Genomic DNA, 24871 nt, shown 5'->3' with positions numbered 1-24871 from the left:
ATAAACTACGGATTTATAACGAACCTTACTTGAAAAGCAAATAAATAACCCTAAACTAATTAATTACTAAAGGCACCCATATATTGGATTGGTATTGTTATCCCAACATCCCAACCCTTTGAAACACAACTTGTCCTCAAATCGGATCAAAATGATTTATCATATTTTGCAGCTAGTAGCCAAGGTGGCTTCCATAGTCTTGGTAAGCTTGACTCAGGCAAAGCAACAATCATTCCAAATATACCTAAATGGTGTGTCAGGTCACCAACGTCTACATTGAATGCTTCAAATCCACCGACATCATAAACATATCCATCCACTTCATACCAGTCATCCCCGGACTGTTCATTTATGGCGTGTGCATCACCAATTGGAGAATGACAACACGAACGTGAAAATTTCTTGCCACGATCAAATAATAGGAGTGGAAGCAAAAAGCGAAAAGATGAGCATTCCTTGCGAATTAGTTTGCTGTAGGTAGTGGTTAATGCCTCTAAAAATTTACAATACTCCTCCACGGATGTGTTATGACTCAGGGTATCAAAGTCCCAGCTTAGGATTTTCTTATCCTTGCTATTACTAACCAGATGCTTGCTATAAAAATTATTAGAATTGATAGCATCAGCGTGCACCCACTTAGCAGTCATGTTTTCTCCACGAGATATAGCAGCATACTTCCCACGATCAAATAATATCCGAAAATAATCATAAGAAATATAAAAACAATCATTACCACTTAGTTTTCTGTTAAGTAGTACCTTGGAATTTGCAGTTAAAGATTGTTTAAGATCATACTCCACCTCTCCTTCCACAAACACTTCAACGGCGTTCACCTGATCTACTGAAGAATTAAGGGAATTTAAATGCCATACTTTGGTTTTCTGGTTTAACAAAGTGCCACTGTTTTTTTCAAAATTTATAAAATACCACTGCTGTTATCTATTCCGTCAAGGCCCACATGATTGGTCATGTATAGCTGATCTGGTCAATTTTTCATTATGCAATTACTTATTTGTCCTCGTAGTCTCCTCAAATAGGTTTTCTTCTTTCTCCTCCAACTGAATCGAAACTGCACAAACAGAGAAGAGCTTCAACTTTCTTCTAATTTTATTCTTCTTTAATCGAATCAATGTATATACATCTGCTTCTTCTTCTCGTGCATCACTACCACCATCACCACTAAACAAGTGATTCTTCACCACACCATTTTTCTGATTTGCAACTACACCAGAAAAATAAATCTTTGGGGTTTTGAAAACTAAAATCATCGATTTCATATAAAAGTTCTCAATCAAATTATGATCAGAGCTTAGATCTGTAAATATGTCATCTCAGTCTTACTTTTGAGATCAAAATCTTGAAATTTTTCTATCTTTAATCTTGATCGAAAATCGGTCTTCAGGCATGTAACTAGTTTTTCTCTTTTAGGGTTCAATTTCTCAAATTCGGATGTCTTAAATTTGAACTCTTTTTGCTTATTTAGGGTCCTCTGATTTCAATTTCACATGCACATGAACTTGGTACTGGCTTATTGCCGTGGGTTTCAAGGATTAATGGAGACGATTGGAGGCTGTCTCAGGAAGAGGAAAGATGGATTTTCATTGAGAAGTGCACATAATCAAGGAGAGTTGGGTTTCATTCAGATTCGAAAATGCAGAGAAGAGATTGAGCTTAAGGATGGAAATATAGGGGAGAAGAATCTTGTTTGTCGCCACTGATCTTTGGGAAGTAATTGGTTAAGGTTGATAGTGAGTTAGAGTTCTGAATGAGATTTAAATTGTTGCGTTCTTATTGACTTCGAATTTGCAGGGAAGGAATTGATTTTTGTTGGCTCCAATATGCAATTAGAACACATCGATTGTTAGTTTGATAGACACACATTTAGTGCTCGACAGAATGCCTGAGTCGTCTTCAACTGCATATCGTCACCACCATTCCTTGTTCAGTTTTCAGTTTACACAGCTAATTGTTGAAGTGAAGCTGACTGTTCAGTTTTCAGTTTACACATTTAGTAAGCAAGTATATCCTTCTATGTGTATTCCTTGATGCACAAGTTCAGAGGTAAGGTCCTATTGTTGGTGCTAATTGCAGTCTTATTATTGTTATACTTCATTGGTTGTTGTTGATGGTGCACTACTTGGTGTAGGCAGAGTACAACTGAATATTGAATTAAAACAGTTCGTACATGTTGTCTTATATATTTTTGTTGCTAGAAGTGTTGTTGCAGTACTATACTTCCTACAAAATCATTGTACAGCAGAAGGAATACACATAGAAGGATATACTTGCTTATTACATCCAAGTGCTTAGTCAGTGCCATTTGCTTTTAGGGAAGAACAATGGTGTTCTTACTGTGCTTGGGAGTGTCTGCAACAGCTGGGTCTCCACTGGTTTGGGGTAGAAGACAAACAGAGGTTGAGTTGTGGTTCACTGGGCACTTACTCGCAACCAAACTCCCAATGACTCACACTATTAAGTCGACTTGAATCAGTCCTAGTTAGATGTTTTGGGGGATTAAATGTCTTTTACTAGGGCTGATTTACTGCCACGTAGGCACTAACGGTAATTAACCGTTTTCTCAAAAAAAAACGGGATGGAAAAGGTCAAAACTGTGGCACTTTATAAATATTGAAAAAAACAGTGGCATTTTCTTAAACATGAAATTGTAAGTGTGGCACTTTATTAAAATACCCAAAAATTAATAATTACTACTTCATGTTGTTGTATTATTCCACCCTCCTTATAAAGGACCTTGCCCTCAAGGTCCGAGCTTGAAACTGCCGGTATAATATCATTTTCGGAAAATGGGTCATTTGTCCAAATATTTTTAAATCACGTTCAAATGGACGAGTAAAAAATAGTTTGGGTGAAATGGCTAAAAAAATAGTAAGGATGAAACTGGTTTCATCCTGGCTTAAATTTAAAAAAATAGCAAGGATGAAACTGGATACATCCTGTGTAAATTAAAAATAAGAAAAAATATTTGAAAATGGGCACGATGAAACTGGTTACTTCCTGCCTATTTTTACATTTTTGTCCACTTAAACAGTATCAAAATCTAACTGTCCATTTCACCCAGGAATTGTTGATTTTGGTTTTTTTAATCAATTTTGTGTATCATTTTCCTCTACAACGGCTATGGATGGACGTGTGGTTCCTTGATATCGCGCAAGGCAACTTGTTTTAGGAGGTACAATAGTAGGGAGTCTTAAACAAGCCTTTTCCTTCAGTCTACTATTCCAAGAATCAGTAGTAATAGCATTCCCAAAATTATCACGTCCAGGGACTGGCAAAAGTATACAAAGAGGCTTAATATGTGTTGGTTTATCACAAGCCCCAAGTAAAAGACGTGAATTATGGACATCCATCGCATTACACGAACTTCCCAAGGATACTCCGTTTGGGTCTGTACACTGACAACTAAAGCTGTTGTTGTAAACATCAAAACTGCAATGAATGGACTCTTCTCCGGTTAGATGACCATTGCCGATACTTGAGTGTGCTGAAGGACTTGAATTGGAAATTTCAGGTTGCTTTCTATTAGCTCCGGTAGAGACAAGTACAATTTTTGTTGGATTTAACGCTATGTCTGCATAATCCGCTTCAACCACTGTTAATTGAGATGTGCTTGGTCGACTAGTAATGGAGCAGTTAGGAATACCTGAATTATCGACTTGTTCCCTCTTTAATTCATAACAAGTTTCTTTAACAATCTCCAATGGACAAACATCTGCATTACTAATGCTGACATTGTTTTGTGTCTCCGCAGTAATTTGAGTTTCTTTCTTACTCCAAAAATTCAATAAAGAGCCAAATGGATCCTTATTATTTCCACTGACTTCTGATGTGGCATTTGATTGAGAAATGTTGATGGAGTTGGTACCTGTTTGCGCCAATGTGGAATGGGTACGGCATTGATTAATACGCTTGCGAGATGGGAATCGAGAATGTAGGAGTTAAATATCGCACATATTAGTTACTACGCGAAGTGAAGAACACAACATTCGCGAGGAGTATCGCACACAGCAAATTGAGATGTCACATCAGATGATGTCAGCAAAGTCACAGGTAAAGTGTGAGGAGTTATGCGAAGATGTAAGCTATGTGAAGATGAGAGATTGTATGTGAGCGAATATGTCGCACAGTGATCCCGAAAATAAAGGGATTCTTAGTTGTCATCCATTATGTAAAACCATATATAAAGGAGAAAGTAGTTGTCTTGCAGAGGATTCTAGGACAAGTCTTGTAAGAGAGATTGAAAGAGAGAGAAAGTGAGTTTAGTTTACAAAAAGTGTTATTGTAGGTTTCCATCAATCTTGTAAATAATCTGAATATATTCAATCAATAAGATAATTTTCCATGATGATTACATAGAGAAACAATTAGGTTAAGTGGAGTGTAGTTGTAAGATTTCTTACAACTACATTTTTGGCGCTAGAAACAGCTCTGGATGATAAATCCTGGTAATAGATCTGAAATTCAAACAGAAATTAAGGAAAAATCATAAAAGACTAATGAAGACAGCAAGAATCATACCAGTTCAAGAAAGAGGCAGAGATATACAGTGTCATAACATAACTAAGGTATCAATTTTTGAGGAAGATTTCCAAGCGAAAGAGGTAGAATTACCATTACAAGATTGAGAAAAGGTGAAGATATACTTTGCGGCAGATGAAATTCCAGAAGAAGACTTACAGAGAACAGATCCATTGGTAATCACGGTCACAGTCGAGCGAGAAAACGTTATTGCACAACATAGGACATTTGAAGGATGGGCGATTGATAAGACCTTGATAGATACAGGAAGTACAGTTGATATATTATTTTATCGTACATTTAAAGCAATGCGACACAAAGATGAAGAAATGACACCCGCATCATATAATATTCATGGATTCGATAGAGTAATTACAAAGTCAAGGAGAAATCGTGATGCGAATATTACTGGGATAGATCGAAACTAAGATAACACTGTGTGTGCTTGACATTGAGTCACCATACAACATGCTGTTGGGATGACCATGGGTACATGGATTAAAGGAAGTTGCGTCAACATTACATCAATGTATCAGATTTCCAATTCCAAGCGGTATAGGTGAAATCAGAGGAGATATTAAGGCAGCGAATACTTGCAATCAAATAGATGTGCGAAATTATGAAGGACGAGCAAAGAAACGAAAGGATAGATGGAGAAAAGCGAAAGAACAAAGAAAAGAAGAGGAGTTTCGAATATACATGATAAGAGCAAAAGAAGGAAAAGGAATACCAGGTGAAGAACAACTGAGGAAGGTGAACGAGTTAATGAAATTAAGGAACCAACACCTATGGGCGAACCAAAGGAGAATTTACCGCAGCAGAACCAACAAAAGAAATAAATATAGGAACTGAAGAAGAACCAAAAATATTAAGAATCGGAACCAAAATGGGTAAATAAGAAGAAGAAAAAACAAGAAACATTATGCGAGCATATGGTGATATTTTCGCACGGAGTATGGATGAAATGCCAGGAATAGATCCATCTGTCGCATGTCATAGATTAGACATTAAGAAGAATGTAAAACCATTCAAGCAAAGAATAAGGAAAATTGCAACTGATTATCATCTTAAAATCGAAGAAGAGTTACAAAAGATGATGGATGCAGGAATTATAAGAGAAGCAAAATATCCAGAATGGATAGCAAATATGGTGGTGGTACCTAAAAAGAACAACGGAATTAGGATTTGTATAGATTTTACAGATCTAAATAAAGCATGCCCGAAAGATAGCTTCCCTCTACCCGACATACCCCAAATGGTGGAGTCTGCGTCAGGGAATGATAGAGTCGCGATGTTAGATGGGTACAAAGGCTATAATCATATTCCATTAGCAGAAGAAGATCAAGAACACACTGCTTTCTTCGCACCTAGAGGTTTATATTGTTACACGACAATGCCGTTTGGATTGAAGAATGCTGGTGCGACGTATCAAAGAATGGTACAGAAAGTATTTGAAAAATGGATCCATAAAACACTGGAAGTTTATGTAGACGATATGATGATTAAAAGAAAAGAGGAAAAAGACCATGTTGATGATTTGCTAGAAATATTTGAGCAAATGCGAACATTCAATATTAAGGTAAATCCAAAAAAATGTATAATTGGTGTATCATCAGGAAAATTCCTAGGCTATATTATATCTAAGGAGGGAATACAAGTGGATCCGGAAAAATTCCAAGCGATCAGAAATATGCCACCACCTGCAACAGTCAAAGGATGTTCAAAAATTGAATGGATTGATAGCATCTTTGGGAAGATTCATTGCGAGATCTTCGGACAAATGAAACACTTTTTCAATATACTAAAAAAGGGAACCTAATTTGAGTGGACAATGAAATGTGATAAATCATTGCAAAGCATAAAAGATTATTTGGTGAACCTATCCATTATGCAAAAGACAAAACAAGGAGAAGAACTATTATTTTACTTAGCATCAACATCCCATGCATTAAATGCAGTATTATTACGATCGGGGGAAGGTGTGGAGAAACCAATATATTATATAAGCAAAACCTATAACTGCGCAGAGAAAAATTATTCAAAAATCGAAAAAATGATTTTCGCACTGGTATATGCATCATTCAAGCTTCGCATTTATTTTCAAGCCCACAAAATTAAAGTATTAACAAGAGTACCAATTGAAAATGCAATGAAGAATTCGAAGAGGTCGGGAAGAATATAAAGGTGGAATGCACAGTTAGGAAATTATGAGATCGGCTATGAAATTTTATCTTCGCCAAAGTCTCAAGTTATCGCAGAATTTCTCGCAAAATTTTCAGTAGAAGAAAATGACTATATAGAAGAACTGATGGAGGTGGATGATGAACATGGAAATCCTAATGATTTATTAACTGGGCGAAACTCAAACAGATGGGAGATTTTGGTGGATGGATCCTCCAATGGAGAAGGCAATGAGATTGGTATTGTATTCATTTCGTCAACGGGGAGGAAAATGGCTTATTCTTTCAGATTAGACTTCGCATCCACAAATAATGAAACTGAATATGAAGCGGTTGTTCATGCACTAAGATTAGCAATTGAAATGAAAATTGAGGATGCGCGAATAACTAGCGACTCCCAGCTGGTAATTCGTCAGATAGAAGGCACATATAGTACTAATGAACCATTTTTGAAAAAATATAGGAGACTGGTTATGGATTTAGTAGTGAAAATTCCTAAAATAAGTTGGAGACACATAGGGAGAAAAGATAACAGGCTTCCGGATACATTGGCGTTCATACCATCAATGTTAGTAGATCCAGTTGCAAGGGATATAAAAATACAAACACTTTTGTTACCATCTATAGAAAAGAGTGCGGAAGTGCAAACAGATGTGATGATCATAGACGACATACAAGAAGAAAATGTGAGCGAAGAAAATGATTGGAGAATTGATTAGAAGCGCAAAAATTAAAGATTCGTGCGACAAATTATGAATTAAGGGATGGGGTTCTTTATAGGAGATCATTTCTTGGACCTTCACTTAGATGTCTTACGCCAACGGAGGGAATCGAAATTCTAAAGGCATTACACTATGGCGATGCTGGAAACCATAGTGGAGGAAGATCACTTGGATATAGAGAAAAAATATAGGGCTATTACTGGCCATATATGCATGAAGATGCAAAACAAGTTTCGAGAAGATGCGAAGAATGTCAACGTCATAGAAAGAAGATACATGCACCTGGGGCTATGCTTAATACATCGACAAATGTGTGGCCCTTTGGGAAATGGGGAATAGATATTGTTGGTCCATTTATCCCAGGGACGGGAGAAAAAGGATTCTTAATAGTCGCAACTGACTATTTCACTAAATGGGCAGAAGTAAAAGCAGTTCAACATATTCGCGATAAAGACATATTTAAATTCATTTTTGAAAATATCATATGCAGATTTGGTATTCCTGCACAATTGGTGTCTGATAATGGGAAGCAGTTTGAAGGCGAGAATATAACAATGCTGCTCAATGCGTTCAAAATTCAGAGTGGAAAATCTACTGCTTTGTATCTTCAAAGTAACGGACAGGTATAAGTTACGAACAAAACAATCGCAGACAATCTGAAGAAAAAATTAGAAGGGCACAATAAAGGATGGTGCGAACAAGTACATAATGTAGTATGGGCTTACAGAACTACAAGGAGAGAAGCAACAGGAATGTCGCCCTTTTGTCTGACATATGGAGTAGAGGCAGTACTACCAACAGAAGTGATCATCCTTACCGCAAAGACAGAAGCTTGGGAAAAGAATTTAAGTGCGGATTTGATTTTAACAAAGTTGGATGATTTGGAGGAAGTACGAGAAGTCGCTTTGCATCATATGGAAAATTATCAAAAAATACTAACTCGAGAATACAACAAGCGGGTTAAAATAAGAGAATTCCAACCAGGCGAATTGGTGCTACGCGAAATTCCAATTTATCAAAGAGGAAAAGATGGAAAGTTGGAGAAAAGCTGGGATGGACCTTATATAATAAAACGAATAGTTGGAGAGGGAGCCTATGAACTAATGGATCCTGAATGATGAGATACAGGTCGTAAGTTGGATCGCCCTTGGAATAGACAGTTCTTGAAGAAATATTATCCATAGTTACTTGCGAATCAATTCGCATGTACAAACAGTTGAAGTTTTAAAAGTTCATATTTTTGAATAGAAATGTAGCGCGAACGTTTCGCGAAAAAGTTAATAAAAAGAGAAATAAGACCTTTGCAAAAGGCTACAGAAAATGATATTTATTATTAGATTGGATAGGAATGCAAATATGGCGTGCACCCTAGTTCGCTCATATGCAAGAGGAAAAATAGTAAGACCTAACGCACGTCATAATTGGAAAGACCTAGAAGGCATGACTCAAGGGAAGGCTACACCGACCCCGAAACTTGAGTTGTGGAGATTTGGGGTGAGAATTAAACTATAATGCCCATACGGGAGAGATACCTTAAATTTTCAGTTTAAGATACTAGTCTTAGATTGAGAGCCTAAGGTGAGAAAGTCTCTCCCAAGGAGTGCAGAAACTCGATCAGGGCACCGAGGTACACAGTTGAGTCAAGAGTTCCAGGGGCGTCTGGAGCGTACCTTGCCACTCTTGACAAGTCCTGACTATGATGCACTCGGTCCGAAGATACCCCACTTAGGGTGCAATCTTTCTGCCATAAACCCTATGATTGCGAAATCAGCCGGTTGTTGAAAAGCCGGATGGGAAGAGCCATAATCTTAACCATATAGAGGTAAGCCTCCTTGAAGGGGCACCATAGGGGAAGATAATGACGGCACCCTCTATTAGGGAGCTTAATTGTGTAAAATGACGTAAATGTCACAAGGCTTTTACTCATGGAAGTATTAAGACTTGTGACATTTATGCAAAAAACCTGAAGAGGAAATAATACAAGTAAAAAAGATAAGAAGATATCAATGGGTCAATGTACTAAAATACAAAGACCTCCTGCGATCTCGTCGCACGAAAAATGGGGCAAAATAAGACCTTTACATAGGAAGGCAGCATAAGACCTCCCAAATAAATTAAATAAACTACTGATAAATTCGCACAATTTTTTATTACAAGCAATATAATAAGAGGCAAGTATGGGAATTAAAATAACAATGTATTATCTTCCTTGCAACAAACAAGTCTAAAGGCGGTGCGAAGGACCAAAAAACATCAACATAAAGAAAAGAAATCAAGAATGATCAAACAGTAACATCAGACTTTAGCGCTGGGCTCAGGATTTTCAATCTCAATACCGGCATCATTAGTAGATTTCTATTCTTCTAGCTGAATTTCTTCATCACCTTGATCCTTCTCATCATCGCTTAAAAAGTCAAAATCGCTATCTGGTTCAGGATATTCTTCATCTGCACCCACATTGCATACGGGACGTTTTACTGCTGGAAGAGAATTGCTAGAAAGAATTCCATCAATAACAGATTGAGCACTAGAGTGGCCTTTGCGAATAGCATCCCTTTCAAGATTTCTAGCATTTATCTCTAGAAAATTCTTCTGGAATGCAAACCTTCTTCGTGCTCTGTTTCGAGACGCAGAAAGAGAAAGCTCAAGATTACCACGAGATAATTCCAGATTAGCATACTCTTTGCGAACTTTGGATAATTCAGAATTCAGTTGAGCGACAGCAGACTTGTGCGATGCTTCAGAATCTACAAAAAATCATAAATAACCATAAGTAGAAATAAAAATTAACACTGCGTAAAAAAAATGCTGAGAAATTATCATGAGGCAATCATTCCTAGCTGACTACCTTGGAAGAATTTGGAAAAAGCAAGGGTATGTCCTTCATACTTTCCACAGCCTTATCAAATCCATCACCAACTGAACCACTGAGACGAGAGAGAACTTTCTTTTCTTCAGAAGAAAGAGATTTGTTCTTTTTCTTAAGAACGTCATAAGAATTCTTCAGCTGGACATATTGTTCTTGAAATTGGTTCTTCTTCACAGAAAGATTTATATTATTCTGAATTAATTTCTCATTTCGGGAACTCAGATCTTTAAGGGAAGTCTCGTACTGCTCCTTCTGTACGCGAAGAGTTCGCGCTTGGTTTTCATTTATTTCATGAAAAATTGAATATTGTTCTCAAAACATTGCTTCTTTCTTTGAAAAAGACATTTTTTCCCTAGAAAGGGTGTGGTTCTCTTCTGATAAGGTTTGATGAAGTAAGTCAGCGTCGTGTGATAACTTAGAAAAATAAGATATTTGATCGCTAAGAAAATCGATTTTTTGAGTAAGACGGTCATTTTCATGGGAAAGATGGTCAATCTGATTATGTCCATATGAATGTTGATGATTTAATTGATTTAGTTAAGACTGTAACTTCGTGTTATTCGCTTGGGCATCTTCGGCAAGGAATTGAAATTCATATCTCTCATTCGTTCGCTTCTGGTTTAAATCTTAAGAAATGCATGAAGAAATTTACAAAAATGAACGCATGCGAAGAAGTAAAAAATACGATAAGTGACTCAAAGATAAAAATAAGTACCTCTAAGTTTCTGATTTTCGCTGCGAAGATTTTCAGCCTCAAAATTTGAAATCTGAAGTTCCCCTCTCAATCTTTGTATTTCCTTTTCCAAAGAAATTTTTCTGCGAGAGTTCCAATTGAGAACAGCTAGACTCAAAATGCTTTTCAGCTAGCATCATACGACGATGAGATTCCTAAAAATAAAAAGATAAAGATTAGTACTTGGAAATGTCACTAAAGAAGATAAAAGTTAAGGTGTGAGGGATAATTACCAAAACATCTAGAGCGACGTGGAAACTCGGGTCAATTTGAGAAAGGACCTCATCTCGTGAAGCCTTGTCAATTGGAAATTCCCGAAGAAGCTGATTTAAGTCAGAATAGGAGCGAATTTTGGAAGGATCATCGGTTAAAGATTGGGAAGAATTGATAACATCGGAAAGAGTTTGAGTAACCAATTTTACGTTATCCAAACCCTTTTTATTCAAAGGAAGAGAATCCAATAAGGAAAGAGAAGGAGGAGTAGTAGAAGTTGTTGGGATGGTGGATTTATCTTGAGGAAGGTTCGGATAAGAGCTATAGCTAATGGGTGAAGGAAAAATTTGATGCGATGGATTCGCAGAGGAAACAGGGGGAGTATTTTTCAGGATTTGGCTAAGAGAAAACTCCTTATTCGCAGGAGAATCTTTAAAAAGCTCGCCATACGTAATATAAGCATTCTCATCTATAAGAGTATTTGTTGGTGAAGGAGTAGCAGTACCATTCTTCTCAGAACCTTGGGAAAGTATATGGGTAACAGAAACATCTTTCTCAGGAATTTGACTTATTGTTGGAGTAATAGGAGGATTAGTGTGCGAAGGTTGAACTGTAGATACAGGAACAACATCTACAGCAGTAAAATTTAAAATAGAAATATTTGAAGAGAGAGGTACGGGTTTGCGAGACTTTTTAACTTTCTGTTTTTTACCATCAACTATTTCAGCATCAGAAGCATGCGAAAATAAAGAAGATAAGAAATAGAGGCAACAATATTATTTAGAGACAGTGGAGTATTTCTTACTTCTTTATTGTGCGAAGCCTTCCTCTTGTGAGATTCCTTGTTTTGAGGATCATTATCGACACTGGGTTTCTTTTTTTGCGTTTCTTTATTTTCACTTGAAGAAGAATTGGGTCTTTGCATAATTCGAAGAGCACTAACTGAAGATATTTTTCTCCAAAAGTATGGGAATCATACCATATAATAATAATAATAATAAGTAATGGTTAAAATCAATAATCATAATGAAGAAAAGAAACGAACCTTGATTCGGGATTCATGGTAGAAGAACAATAGCAGAAGAAATCAATACAACCGCAACAGAACTGGGAAGTAGCAGACGAAGATTAAGAGAGAGAGGATGAATGATGAAAGAAGAAAATCTTGTGGATAAAACCCTTAAATAGGTGAAAATAGGTTACCGTTTGGAGACGGTTCAAGCATGTAAAAAAGGAAGAAAATCAACACGTATAGAGAGGAGATTGAAATCCGGATAACTGTCGATAAAATAAAATGTAAAAGGATAAGCATGTGTGATTTGAAAATGGAGAATTTCTCATATCGGTCACTTTAAAGAATCAAGCGACATGAGAAGAGGAAAATGTAGGATTTCAATATCGCACATATTAGTAACTACGTGAAGTGAAGAACACAACATACGCGAGGAGTATCGCACACAGCAAATTGAGATGTCACATCAGATGTTGTCAGCAAAGTCACGGGTAAAGTGTGAGGAGTTATGCGAAGATGTAAGCTATGCGAAGATGAGCGATTGTATATGAGTGAATATGTCGCACAGTGATCCCGAAAATAAAGGGATTCTTAGCTGTCATCCATTATGTAAAACCCTATATAAAGGAGAGAGTAGTTGTCTTGTAGAGGATTCTAGGAAAAGTCTTGTAAGAGAGATTGAAAGAGAGAGAAAGTGAGTTTAGTTTACAAAAAGTGTTATTTTAGGTTTCCATCAATCTTGTAAATAATCTGAATATAATAAATCAATAAGATAATTTTCCATGATGATTAGATAGAGAAACAATTAGGTTAAGTGGAGTGTAGTTGTAAGATTTCTTACAACTACAGAGAACAAAGTGTACGACGGAACTGTGGCCATGTTAGTTCTCCTAGATAATATATCTTCCTCTCGTACCAACGAATTGCATCACCATTGAGATGGACAGCAGCCATGGATACTTTCTCGGCGTCAGTTACACCATGGAGAATGAAGTATTCTTGTGCTTGAAAAAGCCAGCCATCCGCGTCATCTTCGTTAAAATTTGGGAACTTCAAACTTGTTGAAGGCACACCTCCTAATTCTGCAAGTATGGAATCAAGTTTTGCACTAGAAGCTATAGTATCTGCACGTATTTTTCCCAGCAGCGCAGCTAATGGTGTATTTGGCGTCATTGACAAACTCCAAAAGAAAATCTTGAAGTCCAAAAGAAACAGCTAAACAAACATGTAATGCTAGTGGTCATTAACCCGACCAGAATTGGTGAATTTTCTTTTTGTTGTTGTGTCACCAGACTCACGTGTCGTCCTACCCTATTCACCAGGAAGATACGAGTGTGCTTGACGATAGTGATACAAATACCTCAAATCGAGTATTCACTTTTTTTTTGAATCGTTGAATGATGTTTTTCGATAGATAATGTCAGCAATCAATCGTTCGTGTTTTTTTTAATAATATGGATACGGATGGGATGGTATAGCAGCGGAAGATGTAGTGAATAAGAATAAGGATCTAAACCTAGTTGATACCCGATGATAGGATCCTGATACTAATCACACAAGACCCCAATACTAACACAAACGATGGTAACCAGTTTATCCGTTGATTGGAGATCAGCCACCTCAATAAGCAGAGCTTACTTAAATTGTTTTCATTAATTTTCTTGGATTAGTACAAACCCTAAAATACTAAAATAAACTACGGATTTATAATAAACATTACTTGAAACGCAAGGAAATAATCCTAAACTAATTACTAAAGGCATCTATATATTAGATTGGTATTGGTATCCCAACATCCCCAACCCCTTGGGATACCAATCGTGGTGGTCTTGTGTGATTAGTATCAGGATCCTATCAACTGGTATCAGAGCCAACCACCACGACTCCTGCCAGCTCCACGGAAGGGGTGACCTAAAGGCTAGATTAAAGTGTTGGGGCACCTACGTATGGGCGTAGTTGTCACCCTCATTGAATACTGATAGGAAAGTGAAGTCTCCATAAGAGAAAGGGCTACCTTCGGGTCAGTGTCGATAGAGTGGGCCAACGAGGACGTTGGGTCTGGAAGCATGGTGGGATGCTGGTTATAATACAGAATGAAAAATTGTACAGGTTGACCGCAATTTTCTCTAAAAACAACCTTACAAGAATTCAAGGATGATAGGATAAGAATCTACTTTTTGGATAGTAAAGGTTCTCAGTTGGTCCCACTACATGTTTCACTTGGTGGTTTCTTCGAGACAGCTATTACGGTCAACCTAGCAATTCTCAAAAAAAAATCAAAAATATTGTCACTATATATATCCAACAAAAAAATTACAACGGTTAAAACTGACATATTCTTCTTTTACTTATTATGAACACCGTGCCGTAACGGCATGGGTGAAGTTCTAGGATCCTCATATCCCACCAAGCTTCCAGACCCAACGTCCTCGTTGTCCCACTCTATCGACACTGACCCTAAGGTAGCCCTTTCTCTTATGGCGGCTTCACTCCCCTATCAGTATTCAATACGGGTGACAACTACGCCCATACGTAGGTGCCCCAACACTTAAATCTAGCATATAGGTCACCCCTTCCGTGGAGCGGGTATGAGTCGTGGTGGTTGGCTCTGATACCAGTTGATAGGATCCTGATACTAATCACACAAGACCCTAATACTAACACAAACCATGGTAACCAGTTCATCCGTTGATTGGAGATCAGCCACCTCAATAACCAGAGCTTACTTAAATTGTTTTCATTAATTTTCTTGGATTAGTACAAACCCTAAAATACTAAAATAAACTACGGATTTATAATAAACATTACTTTGAAAGCAAGGAAATAATCACACAAGACCACCATGACTGGTATGCTGGTTATAATACAGAAGAAACAATTGTGCATGCTGACCGCAATTTTCTCTAAAAACAAGTGAAAATATATTATTTAAGAGAGATTTTAGGGTTTGTATTAATCCAAGAAAATTAGTGAAAACAATTTATGTAAGCTCTGCTTATTGAGGTGGTTGATCTCCAATCAACGGATCAACTGGTTACCATGGTTTGTGTTAGTATTAGGGTCTTGTGTGATTAGTATCAGGATCCTATCAACTGGTATCAGAGCCAACCACCACGACTCATGCCCGCTCCACGGAAGGAGTGACCTATAGGCTAGATTAAAGTGTTGGGGCACCTACGTATGGGCGTAGTTGTCACCCGCATTGAATACTGATAGGGGAATGAAGCCGCCATAAGAGAAAGGGATACCTTCGGGTTAGTGTCGATAGAGTGGGCCAACGAGGATGTTGAGTCTGGAAGCGTGGTGGGATGTTGGGATCTTAGTCCCACATTGGTTAGATGGGGCTTAATTGGTAGTTTATAAGTCAATGGGTTCCCTCATCTAGTCAACCGGTTTTCGAGTTGAGTTCTATCCATGGGCTTATGACGAGTTTAGGATCGGTACCCTAACAGAGCTGGCTACGATGGTGCTGATGGTGTAGTGAACTTTGGAAGCATGATTCATTATTATGAATTACCAACTGCCAATAACCCAAAATTTTAAAATGAAAATTCGAAACTTGAAAGGAAAAAAAATATCAAGGCACAGACAAAGTGGATACTAAACTGTATAATGAAAAACAGAAAGAACTAAAAACTCAAGATGCGAGAAAAATTATTATCACAAAAACACAAAAACAGAACTCGACTGTTGTTTGTGTTAGGGGTTACCTTCTCCAACCTCCAAAATCTAATTTTTCTACTTTGTGAGAGAGCCGATTGTAAGAAAAATCCAACAAAATCAATAACATAAAGAGCTAATGAATCTTAGAATCAATAACACAAAAATCAATAAAATCAATGCTACTTTGACAATTAATATAACAAAAAAATCCAACAAAATCAAAAATTAGAATCCATTCACTTTCAACCATACAAAATTACTGCATCTTAGAATCAATATCACGAAGAGCTAATGAACCAAAAGTAGTGAACAGACAAAAAAATTACTGAAAGAGAAGAAATACAGTGTACATTGAGTTTGTACAATAATCAATCTGAAGAAAAATCCAAATGTTAAAGAAACCAAATACTGAATTAGTGTGGCAGAATTAGATTGGGGTATTTCCATTGGCATATATCAGTAATTATTTTTCCTGTATGAGAACCTTTCGCAACGGTTTTGCTAAACTGTGATCTTTAGTCTTGAATTTTCTGTCACGGTTATCTGAACTGTTATCTTTTCAAGAACTGTGGTCGTTTCCTTCAAACTTTTTGTAACAGTTTTCCAAACTGTTGCCTTTTCCTTCAACAACTTCTTGCAACGGTTCTTGAGCATGTTGCCGTTTCTCATGGACTTTCCACCACCGTTTTGCTACACTTTTGTGGCGTTTTCTGGATCTTTTTAAGATGCTTTTCAGGAGGTATTATCTAAGGTTTTCAAGTGCCTAGAGATGTAGGAAACTTGACAACCTTGCGATCATGTAGATACTACGTTATTTGGGAAGCAAATTTTTCCAACTTTGGAATTGAATATGCTGCGGATCGAACATCCTGGCAACAATCTTAGCGATCTTTCCAATGAGTCAGTCTTAGTGGCCTCTGACTATGATGCTGGACTGCAGTAGTTGCGATCAACTGGACTGCACTAACAGTGATTAGCTTGACTGCAGTAGCTGCGATCAGCTGGACTACAGTGATTGAAATCCATGTTGCGGATCAAATATTCAGCAACAATTTTGTCGATGTTTTTACGCCATCTTTTTCCGCGGACCGAACGTCCTGACAACATTTTCATCAGGCTTTGTAGTGATGCAATTTTTAGTAGTTTCAGAAGGTAATAGCTTCATCAAATCTCGAATTGCGAATCTGGACTACAGCAGTTGCGATCATCTGGACTGCAGTAATTGCGATTAACTGGTCAGCAGCACCTGCGATCAGCTGGACTGCAACTATTACGATCAAACTGGGCTGCAACAGTGATTTTTCACGACGTTCAAACATCCTTTTCACGAACATGATTTTAAAGCATTCTGTACAAATTTTCTCAATGGGAAAACACGATTCCTTTTCTCGTATTCCCCTTAGTCGGCGCCAATGTTTGCACCCAGAAATTTTTCCAGGCACTAAACACGGTGATTTTGGTGTTGTTGATGAAAACAGGGCTAATAACAGGAAATACTCAGAAATGACAGACACACGGATTTAACGTGGTTCGGCATGGTTTGCCTACGTCCACGGACGAATCCCATTGGCAGTGATATTTTATTGATATTTCAATTACAGTGTCCCTTTTTCTCTCTCAGCCCATCTCCCAAATGATTTCTGCTCCTCCCTATTTATAGGGTTGAATACCTAATTTCCATATAAACTTAAATGGCATTAACTGCTCATTCATGCCTTCATGTTTAATTCTGCATGAAACTGCTCATTCATGCCTCCATGTTTAATTCTGCATGAAACTGCTCATCCATGCCTCCATGATAAATTCAGCATGAAACTGGTGGAATTAACATTCCATGCCTCCTGGCCATGCCTTGCATTAATTATGCATAAAACCCCATGAAACTCCCCTCTTTTATTAATTATGCATGCTAGCAGACTGGATTGATGGTTGACAGACAGAATGGGCTGGCAGTATGGATGGGAACTGGCTGACAGCGCATCTGGCAACATGGATGGGAACTGGTTGGCAGCACAACTGGCAGCATGGCTAGAAACTGGATGGCAGTGCGACAGAGTACTTGGTTGGAAATTGGTTAGCAGCACTGCTGGCAATATGACTTAAAATTGGCCAGAGGTGCGACGTGCAACCTGACTTTGGCAGTTGACAAACGGTTGACTTTGACCGTTGAGCGAGCGTTGACTTTGACCATTGACCGGTCTTTGTAATACTGGGCAGGCTGGTGGGCTTCTTTGGTTAACTGGTTAGCGGTCTTGGATGACGGCTGAACAGTGGCCCAGGAAACATTCTGGCCCTATGTGCGGTAATTTTACTCATGGTACAAACAGTTTTACTGTATGTTGTTTTCTTATTCTGGATTCTAATTTGATCATAATATCTTTATAATTAGACACTTTTATAGGACTATTGCCATCCGAAATTGATTGGTCTCAATACGTATGTTGTTTTCTTATTTTAGTACGGGATGAGTAAGTATACGGAAGTTTTACATTATTTTTGTATTTTGCACACACGGAGCCATATTTCTGTAATAACATGCATATAGAGTGTATGTGGGTAAAATACCCGATGTCCACGTGTCTGCATCTTAAGGGATGAACATATGATGAGGTGATAAGGTAGGAGCACCGAATCATCCTCCAAAAGGTAGTTTTGTCTCAGTCGAGGCGACTGCACCAGCGCCACATGAATGACGCGTGTAGATAAAGGTCTAATCTGCTCAGACGGTCAAGTCTAAAAATCAAGACCGCATTTAATGAAGGATAAGAACAAGACGTGGGTAGTTCCGCATCGTGATGAGAGACTTGGCGATCCATACTACGACCCAGAGCACCAGGTTCTCCACAGAAGGCCGGCACGATCCAGGGGAAGGCGAGACAACTCGGATGGAGAACCCAGTGAGCCATCGTAAGAAGTAGTATGGATGTCATCCCGAGGAAACCAGAGCGAGGGAAGACAGCTCACCGAGTTCGGACGACCACACCACCACGAGTTTAGTTAGCCTATAAATGTCAGTGCATGTACCAGGATATGGACAACTTATGTAACATTTTAGATGGTATTTCTACGGATAATTCCTGAGAGAGATCTAGAAAGAGAGAAAGTGAGAAATCTAGAAGAGATCTGTAACACTTTCAAGGGTAAGACCTTATAATCAATAAGAAAACATCTTCTTCTCCATGGACGTAGGTCTTCATGGCCGAACCACGTTATATTATTGTGTTCATCTTTACTTTTCATGTTATTTACATCTTGTTCATCTTTGATCTTGTATGTTTAAGTAGTTTTTAGTCTATAATTTCACTTGGGTGTAGTAGTCAGAAAATATGCAACTACATTTTGGCGCTAGAAACAGGGAGGTATGAAGATCTAATCTACCTACCTAACAACAGCTCTATATTGTTTTCATAATCTCTGTAAGAGAAGTGTTTTCACACTACAAAGTAGATTTCTATTGAGATGAGTGAGTAGAGCTCGGACTCAAAAATGGTCTTCACGATCTAAGAAGTCTAGGAGAACCTCAAGATCAACAGATCTACGTTTTTCCACTAATTTTATTTAAGATTTCTTGTTATTTTCAAGGTTTTTAAAGTCTTCCTCAAGTAGCTCAGGAGAGTTGTAGATCGGAGTAAATATGGAGTTTCAAACACTTCGGTGCTCAAACGATCTCCTCCATGAAAGAGTTGGGAAGATTTGCAAGTCAGTAAACTACATAAGGAAGAAATCACCTTATGAGAGTTGAAAACACAACTTTTTCGTGATGTTAATCATCAAACTCAACAAAGTCCAAGATCTCCTTCTTAAGAAGCTAAATCTAAGTCAATGGGAAGGATTAATGAGTACATAATCGTTCATCAGACTCTAAGTTTGTTTAGAATCAAAAATCAAAATATGATAAGATATGTTTCCTAGAATGGGAAAACGCACTCAATCATCCTGATAAGATTCTTTTCCTAAAAAAGGGAGGTGTAATGATGGAGTTATTTCTTCGAAAAGAGAGGACTGAAAAAGCATCTTTCCCTCCGTCATCAATACCTCACTCTTGAAATGAATGTTTTGACATTTTCATATGTTACCAAAACTTACTGCAAAGTCTTCCTGTACTAAACTGTCTAGTCTGAACTATAGCTTAGTAATTGCACGTGACCTGCAAACTTAGGGTCCCACTTTTCTAGAAAAAGGGTAAATTAAGTATTATTGCATATGATGCAGGGAAGGTAATGGGTACGAGACGATCTGCTCGTACGAGCCAAGGTGAAAATGTTGGAGCCAAAATAGAAGGACTCGGCGATGTAGAGAAATGAGAAGCTCTGATCCCAGGCGAGAGAGAGCCCGATGGACAGTGTCGGGGAGAGCCAACTCCAAATGCGGTGGAAACCCCTTCTAGAAGAACAATGATAGCCATCTTGTTCAACCAGGAGGGTTGAACCACTTACCACAGCGAGTATCTAGCTCAGAGGTCAAGAAAAGTAATTCTTCTGACCTCGACGATGTTAACACTACAAGTGTGATCGTACAAAAAGATCTATAAGTTCTGAATGAGAGAATGATGAAACCCAAAGGGCGTAGCAGAAGGATAAAACGAAAATCTAAGAGGAGAATAACGCTTGCCACTATACACGAGGCCTCAGAGGAGGAAAACTCCTTTGAGAAACTACAAGGTGACCAATGCGGTACATCAAAGGCGGTGGAAACGAGCCAGTTCCCTAGGTGGAGTAAAGGCATACTTGAACGCGAAGCTAGTTCATCCAAGGGGTCCCCCAGACGTTAATCCCAAACAAAGGCGAGCAAGGAGTCAAACCGGCGGAATCCAGCTCGACTGCGAGACCGAGAATCTCGCAGTCCCCAACTCGTACTAGAATTCTATCATATGGTGAGCCACCAGAACGTACCGAATCCCGTGAATCCCATCACCTCCATGGCAGCACGACAGGCTCGTGTAAGGAATCAGCGAAGGACTCACAGGGCAAAGTCAACGAGTCTGAGTCCCAAAAACACAACATACAATCGGCGATCTCGCCAGCCACAGGGGCATCTCCCCATTGCATGGAAGTCCCCTGCGAGGAACAAAACTTTAATTGCAACACCATCTCGCATTCGACGAATACCTCACCTGTGAGAGAAGGGAGCATCACAGGGTGAATACACAAACGTAACTTCCAGGATGATGAAGTTTTCAGTACGACTAAGGAAACCCCATTACAGGAATGGATGAAAGTTCCCATAAGCTTTTCAGCCTCGGAGGCACCAGAAGGAGAGCATAATCACAACGATCCTCTCGTGGTCACAATGGTCATCGCACTCCCCGAATGCAAGGACGAGGGAGCAAAAAACATAGCACTACCATGGGCAATGCCCAAAATCCTAATTGACGGCGCATCTCAGTAGAAATATTGTTCTACGAAACATTCAGACAAATGGGGCTCAAAGATGAGTACCTCCCAGCATATTTGGCCTTAACGGATCGAAAACTCGTCCTAAAGGTGAAATAACGTTAGAAATTAGGGCTGGCAAGATTGTCAACCTAACCACCTTCTGCGTGGTATATGTATTATCACCTTACGCGGAAATTATGGGGCGACCTTGGATCCATGGGATTAGAGGGGTGGCCTCAACATATCATCGGAAGATAAGGTTCCCTAAACCTGACGGTGTGGCAGAAATCACTGGAGATCCCGGAGAAGAAAAGTATTTCTACAAGGTAGAATTCCAATATAGAGAGAACAAAGTGAACTCCTCGAGGTCCAGAAAGAGACGATCTAAGAGTGCCAAACACCAGGCATAAATCGACGCTTACATATCCATAACTAATGAAATCAGGCAGTCAGGCGATGAATCTATAACAGATCAATGTCTCCCGTCGGACTCACCCATGGGACCCATACAAAACCTCTCAGATGTTGGAAGTCTCGAGTCGAACTTCTCAGCCTCGGAGAAAACCAAGGAGGTAAATATTAGAACACCCGAAAACCTGGGCATGGTAAAAATAGGGACGCTCCTCAGCGAGGAGGAGGAAGAAAAACTGATACAAATCCTAAGGAAATATTCCGATATCTTTGCATGTCATATGGAAGACATGCCAGGAATATACCCTGAAGTATGTTTTCACCACTTAAAAATTGACCCAAAGCATAAGCCCATGCGGCAAAAGATGAGAAAGGTGGCACCGGAATACCATGAATTTATCCAAAAGGAGTTGAAGAATATGGAAGCATCAGGAGTAATACGAGAAGTGCAATATCCAACATGGATATCCAATATGGTCATCGTACCAAAGAAGAATGGAGGAGTAGGGATATGTATTGACTTTAGCGATCTGAACAAAGCTTGTCCGAAAGACAGCTTTCCCCTCCCTAGCATAGACCAACTTGTGGAAGCAACATCAGGATATGGATTTCTATCTTTCATGGATGGATACTCTGGCTACAACCAGATCCCCCTCGCCGAGGAAGATCAAGAGCATACCGCTTTTTTCACCCCTCGTGGCCTATACTGCTATACCAAAATGCCATTTGGGTTGAAAAATGCAGGGGCCACGTACCAACGAATGGTAGAGAAGATGTTCGATGCCTGGATACATGAAACCATTGAGGTATATGTAGATGACATGCTTGTCAAAAGCGAAATCCCCCAGAATCATGCAGACGATATCAAGGAGATCTTTGCGAAAATGAAAAAATTCAACATGAAGATCAACCCCGCCAAATGTACCTTCGGAGGCGCAAATGAGAAAATTCAACATGAAGATCAACCCCGCCAAATGTACCTTCGGAGTCACCTCAGGCAAATTCCTGGGCTACCTAGTCACCAAACGAGGTATTGAGGTCTACCCCGAGAAGGTACACGCTATAGTAGAAATTCCCTCTCCAGCCACGGTCATTGACGTGCAAATACTAAATGGTCGGCTAGCGGCTTTGGGTAGGTTCATCGCCCGATCCTATGACAAACGTAGAGATTTCTTCAATACCTTAAAAAAGGGTGAAAAATTTTCATGGACAAGCGCTTGCGAGGAAGCCTTCCAGAAAATCAAAGAACATCTCGCAACCCTGCCAATCCTCCAAAAACCCAGCCCAGGCGAAAATCTTTACATCTACCTCTCGGCGACCAACACTTCAATCAGTGCGGTACTTACTCGCATAGACACAGAACTGAAGCAACCAATTTATTTCATCAGCAAGACTTTGACATCTGCCGAGAGAAATTACTCAAAAATCGAAAAAATGGTATTATCTTTGGTTTACGCAACGCAGAAGCTACGTACTTACTTTCATTCACATACCATAACAGTCATCACAAAAGCCCCCATAGAATTCGTGCTTGACCATGCCGACAGAGCAGGTAGAATCTCCAAATGGGGAGCCCAAATTAAACAATTTGGTGTGAAATACCAAGCCCAGACGGCAATTAAGACCCAGGTGGCTGCAGATTTCTTAGATGATTTTCCAATATACGACGCTGACGAAGTCGAAGGAATCCCAGGAATGGAAGATGAACTAGCATACCCTCTCGAACTGCTTCGTTCCGAGGACCCAAATCGTTGGGAAGTCTTCGTTGATGGCTCGTGCAACTCGGAAGGGTCGGGCATCGGAATGGTCTTCACCACCCCGACAGGCCGAAGGATTGTCTACAGCTTGAGACTTGAATTCCCCGCCACCAACAATATAATTGAGTACGAGGCGATAATACATGCCTTCCGAGTGATAATCGCACTCGGCATCCAAAATGTACAACTAACGAGCGATTCCCAACTTGTCATCCGACAAATAGATGCAACGTACCAAGTCTCTGATCCATGTTTGCAGCGATACCATCAACTCGCCAAGCATTACATTGAGCAGATACCAAACATCACGTTCCGCCACTTAAACCGGATTAACAACCAATATGTTGATGCCTTAGCCTTCATTGCCTCCATGGAAGTAAACCCTGAGGCTACCAATGTTAGAATCGAAAGAGTCTTACTCCCTTCCATCCCTTTGGAAGGAAACATGGACATCCTCGTTGTGGACTCAGTAGCTCAGGAGGAAACTCTACCAGAAGATGACTGGAGGACACCAATCATCAAATATCTAGCCAATGGACACCTTCCAAGCGACCAAATTTCCGCCCACAAGATAATATCAAGGTCCGGAAATTACCAGCTTCGAGACGGTGTGTTATACAAACAATCCTACCCTGGACCTCTCCTTCGATGTCTCTCGTTTGCAGAAGGGAAGAGCATATTGAAAGCAATACATTATGGTTACGTAGGAAACCATACTGGATGACGATCCCTATCCCACAAAGCAAGACTACAGGGGTATTTTTGGCCTCGCATGAACGAGGACTCAAAACAAATGGCGAAAACCTGCATCGAATGCCAAAAATTTGGCAAAAGAAGACATGCACCATCAATGGACTTAAAATCCGTGTTAAGCCCTTGGCCATTCTCCAAATGGTGGGTTGATATTGTCGGACTACTAAGAGCCGGCACCGGCTAACGAAAATATCTAATAGTAGCCACAGACTACTTCACCAAATGGGTGGAAGCATCCACCCTAAGACACATCAGAGACCATGATGTCTGCAAATTCCTATTTGAGCATATCATATGTCGCTTCGGTATCCCGGCTTCCATTGCATCCGATAATGGGGCCCAACTAAGCAGGAAAAATATCGATCTTCTGTTCAACTGTTTCAAGATCAGAAAAGATAAGTTCACACCGATCTATCCTGAGTGCAATGGCCAGGCAGAGGCCACAAATAAAACCATCGCCTATATACTCAAGAAGAAGCTTGATGGATATGGAGCTATCTGGTGAGAGCAACTGCACAATATCCTATGGGCATATCGAACTACCAAAAGGGAAGCAACAGGAATGTCCCCCTTCGCCCTCACATATGGCACAAAGGCAATCATACCCACAGAAGCGATGATCCCCACAACGAAGACCGAGGCATGGG

At 39.3% G+C, this 24871-nt stretch overlaps 1 protein-coding gene across 1 annotated transcript; it reads left to right on the top strand.

Moving 5' to 3' along the window:
* The first annotated feature begins 7728 nt into the window (after positions 1 to 7728).
* LOC113327967 lies at positions 7729 to 8318 on the top strand. Its single transcript, XM_026575070.1, has 2 exons — positions 7729 to 8061; positions 8166 to 8318. Exons 1-2 carry the CDS (start codon positions 7729 to 7731, stop codon positions 8316 to 8318), a joined length of 486 nt encoding a protein of 161 aa, XP_026430855.1.
* The last annotated feature ends 16553 nt before the right edge of the window (positions 8319 to 24871 follow it).

The sequence above is a fragment of the Papaver somniferum genome, unplaced genomic scaffold (assembly GCF_003573695.1).
Source record: "Papaver somniferum cultivar HN1 unplaced genomic scaffold, ASM357369v1 unplaced-scaffold_107, whole genome shotgun sequence".
Classification (NCBI taxonomy): domain Eukaryota; kingdom Viridiplantae; phylum Streptophyta; class Magnoliopsida; order Ranunculales; family Papaveraceae; genus Papaver; species Papaver somniferum.
The sequence above is the reverse complement of the archived record's forward strand: the minus strand, read 5'-3'. Positions and strand labels throughout refer to the sequence as shown.

Bases quoted from the DNA above. Each gene is read 5' to 3' on its own strand.
- LOC113327967 (XM_026575070.1), top strand. From the start codon at position 7,729: ATGCTTAATACATCGACAAATGTGTGGCCCTTTGGGAAATGGGGAATA. The intron at 8,062-8,165 runs GTATAAGTTACG...ATGGGCTTACAG, and splicing joins ATCTTCAAAGTAACGGACAG to AACTACAAGGAGAGAAGCAA.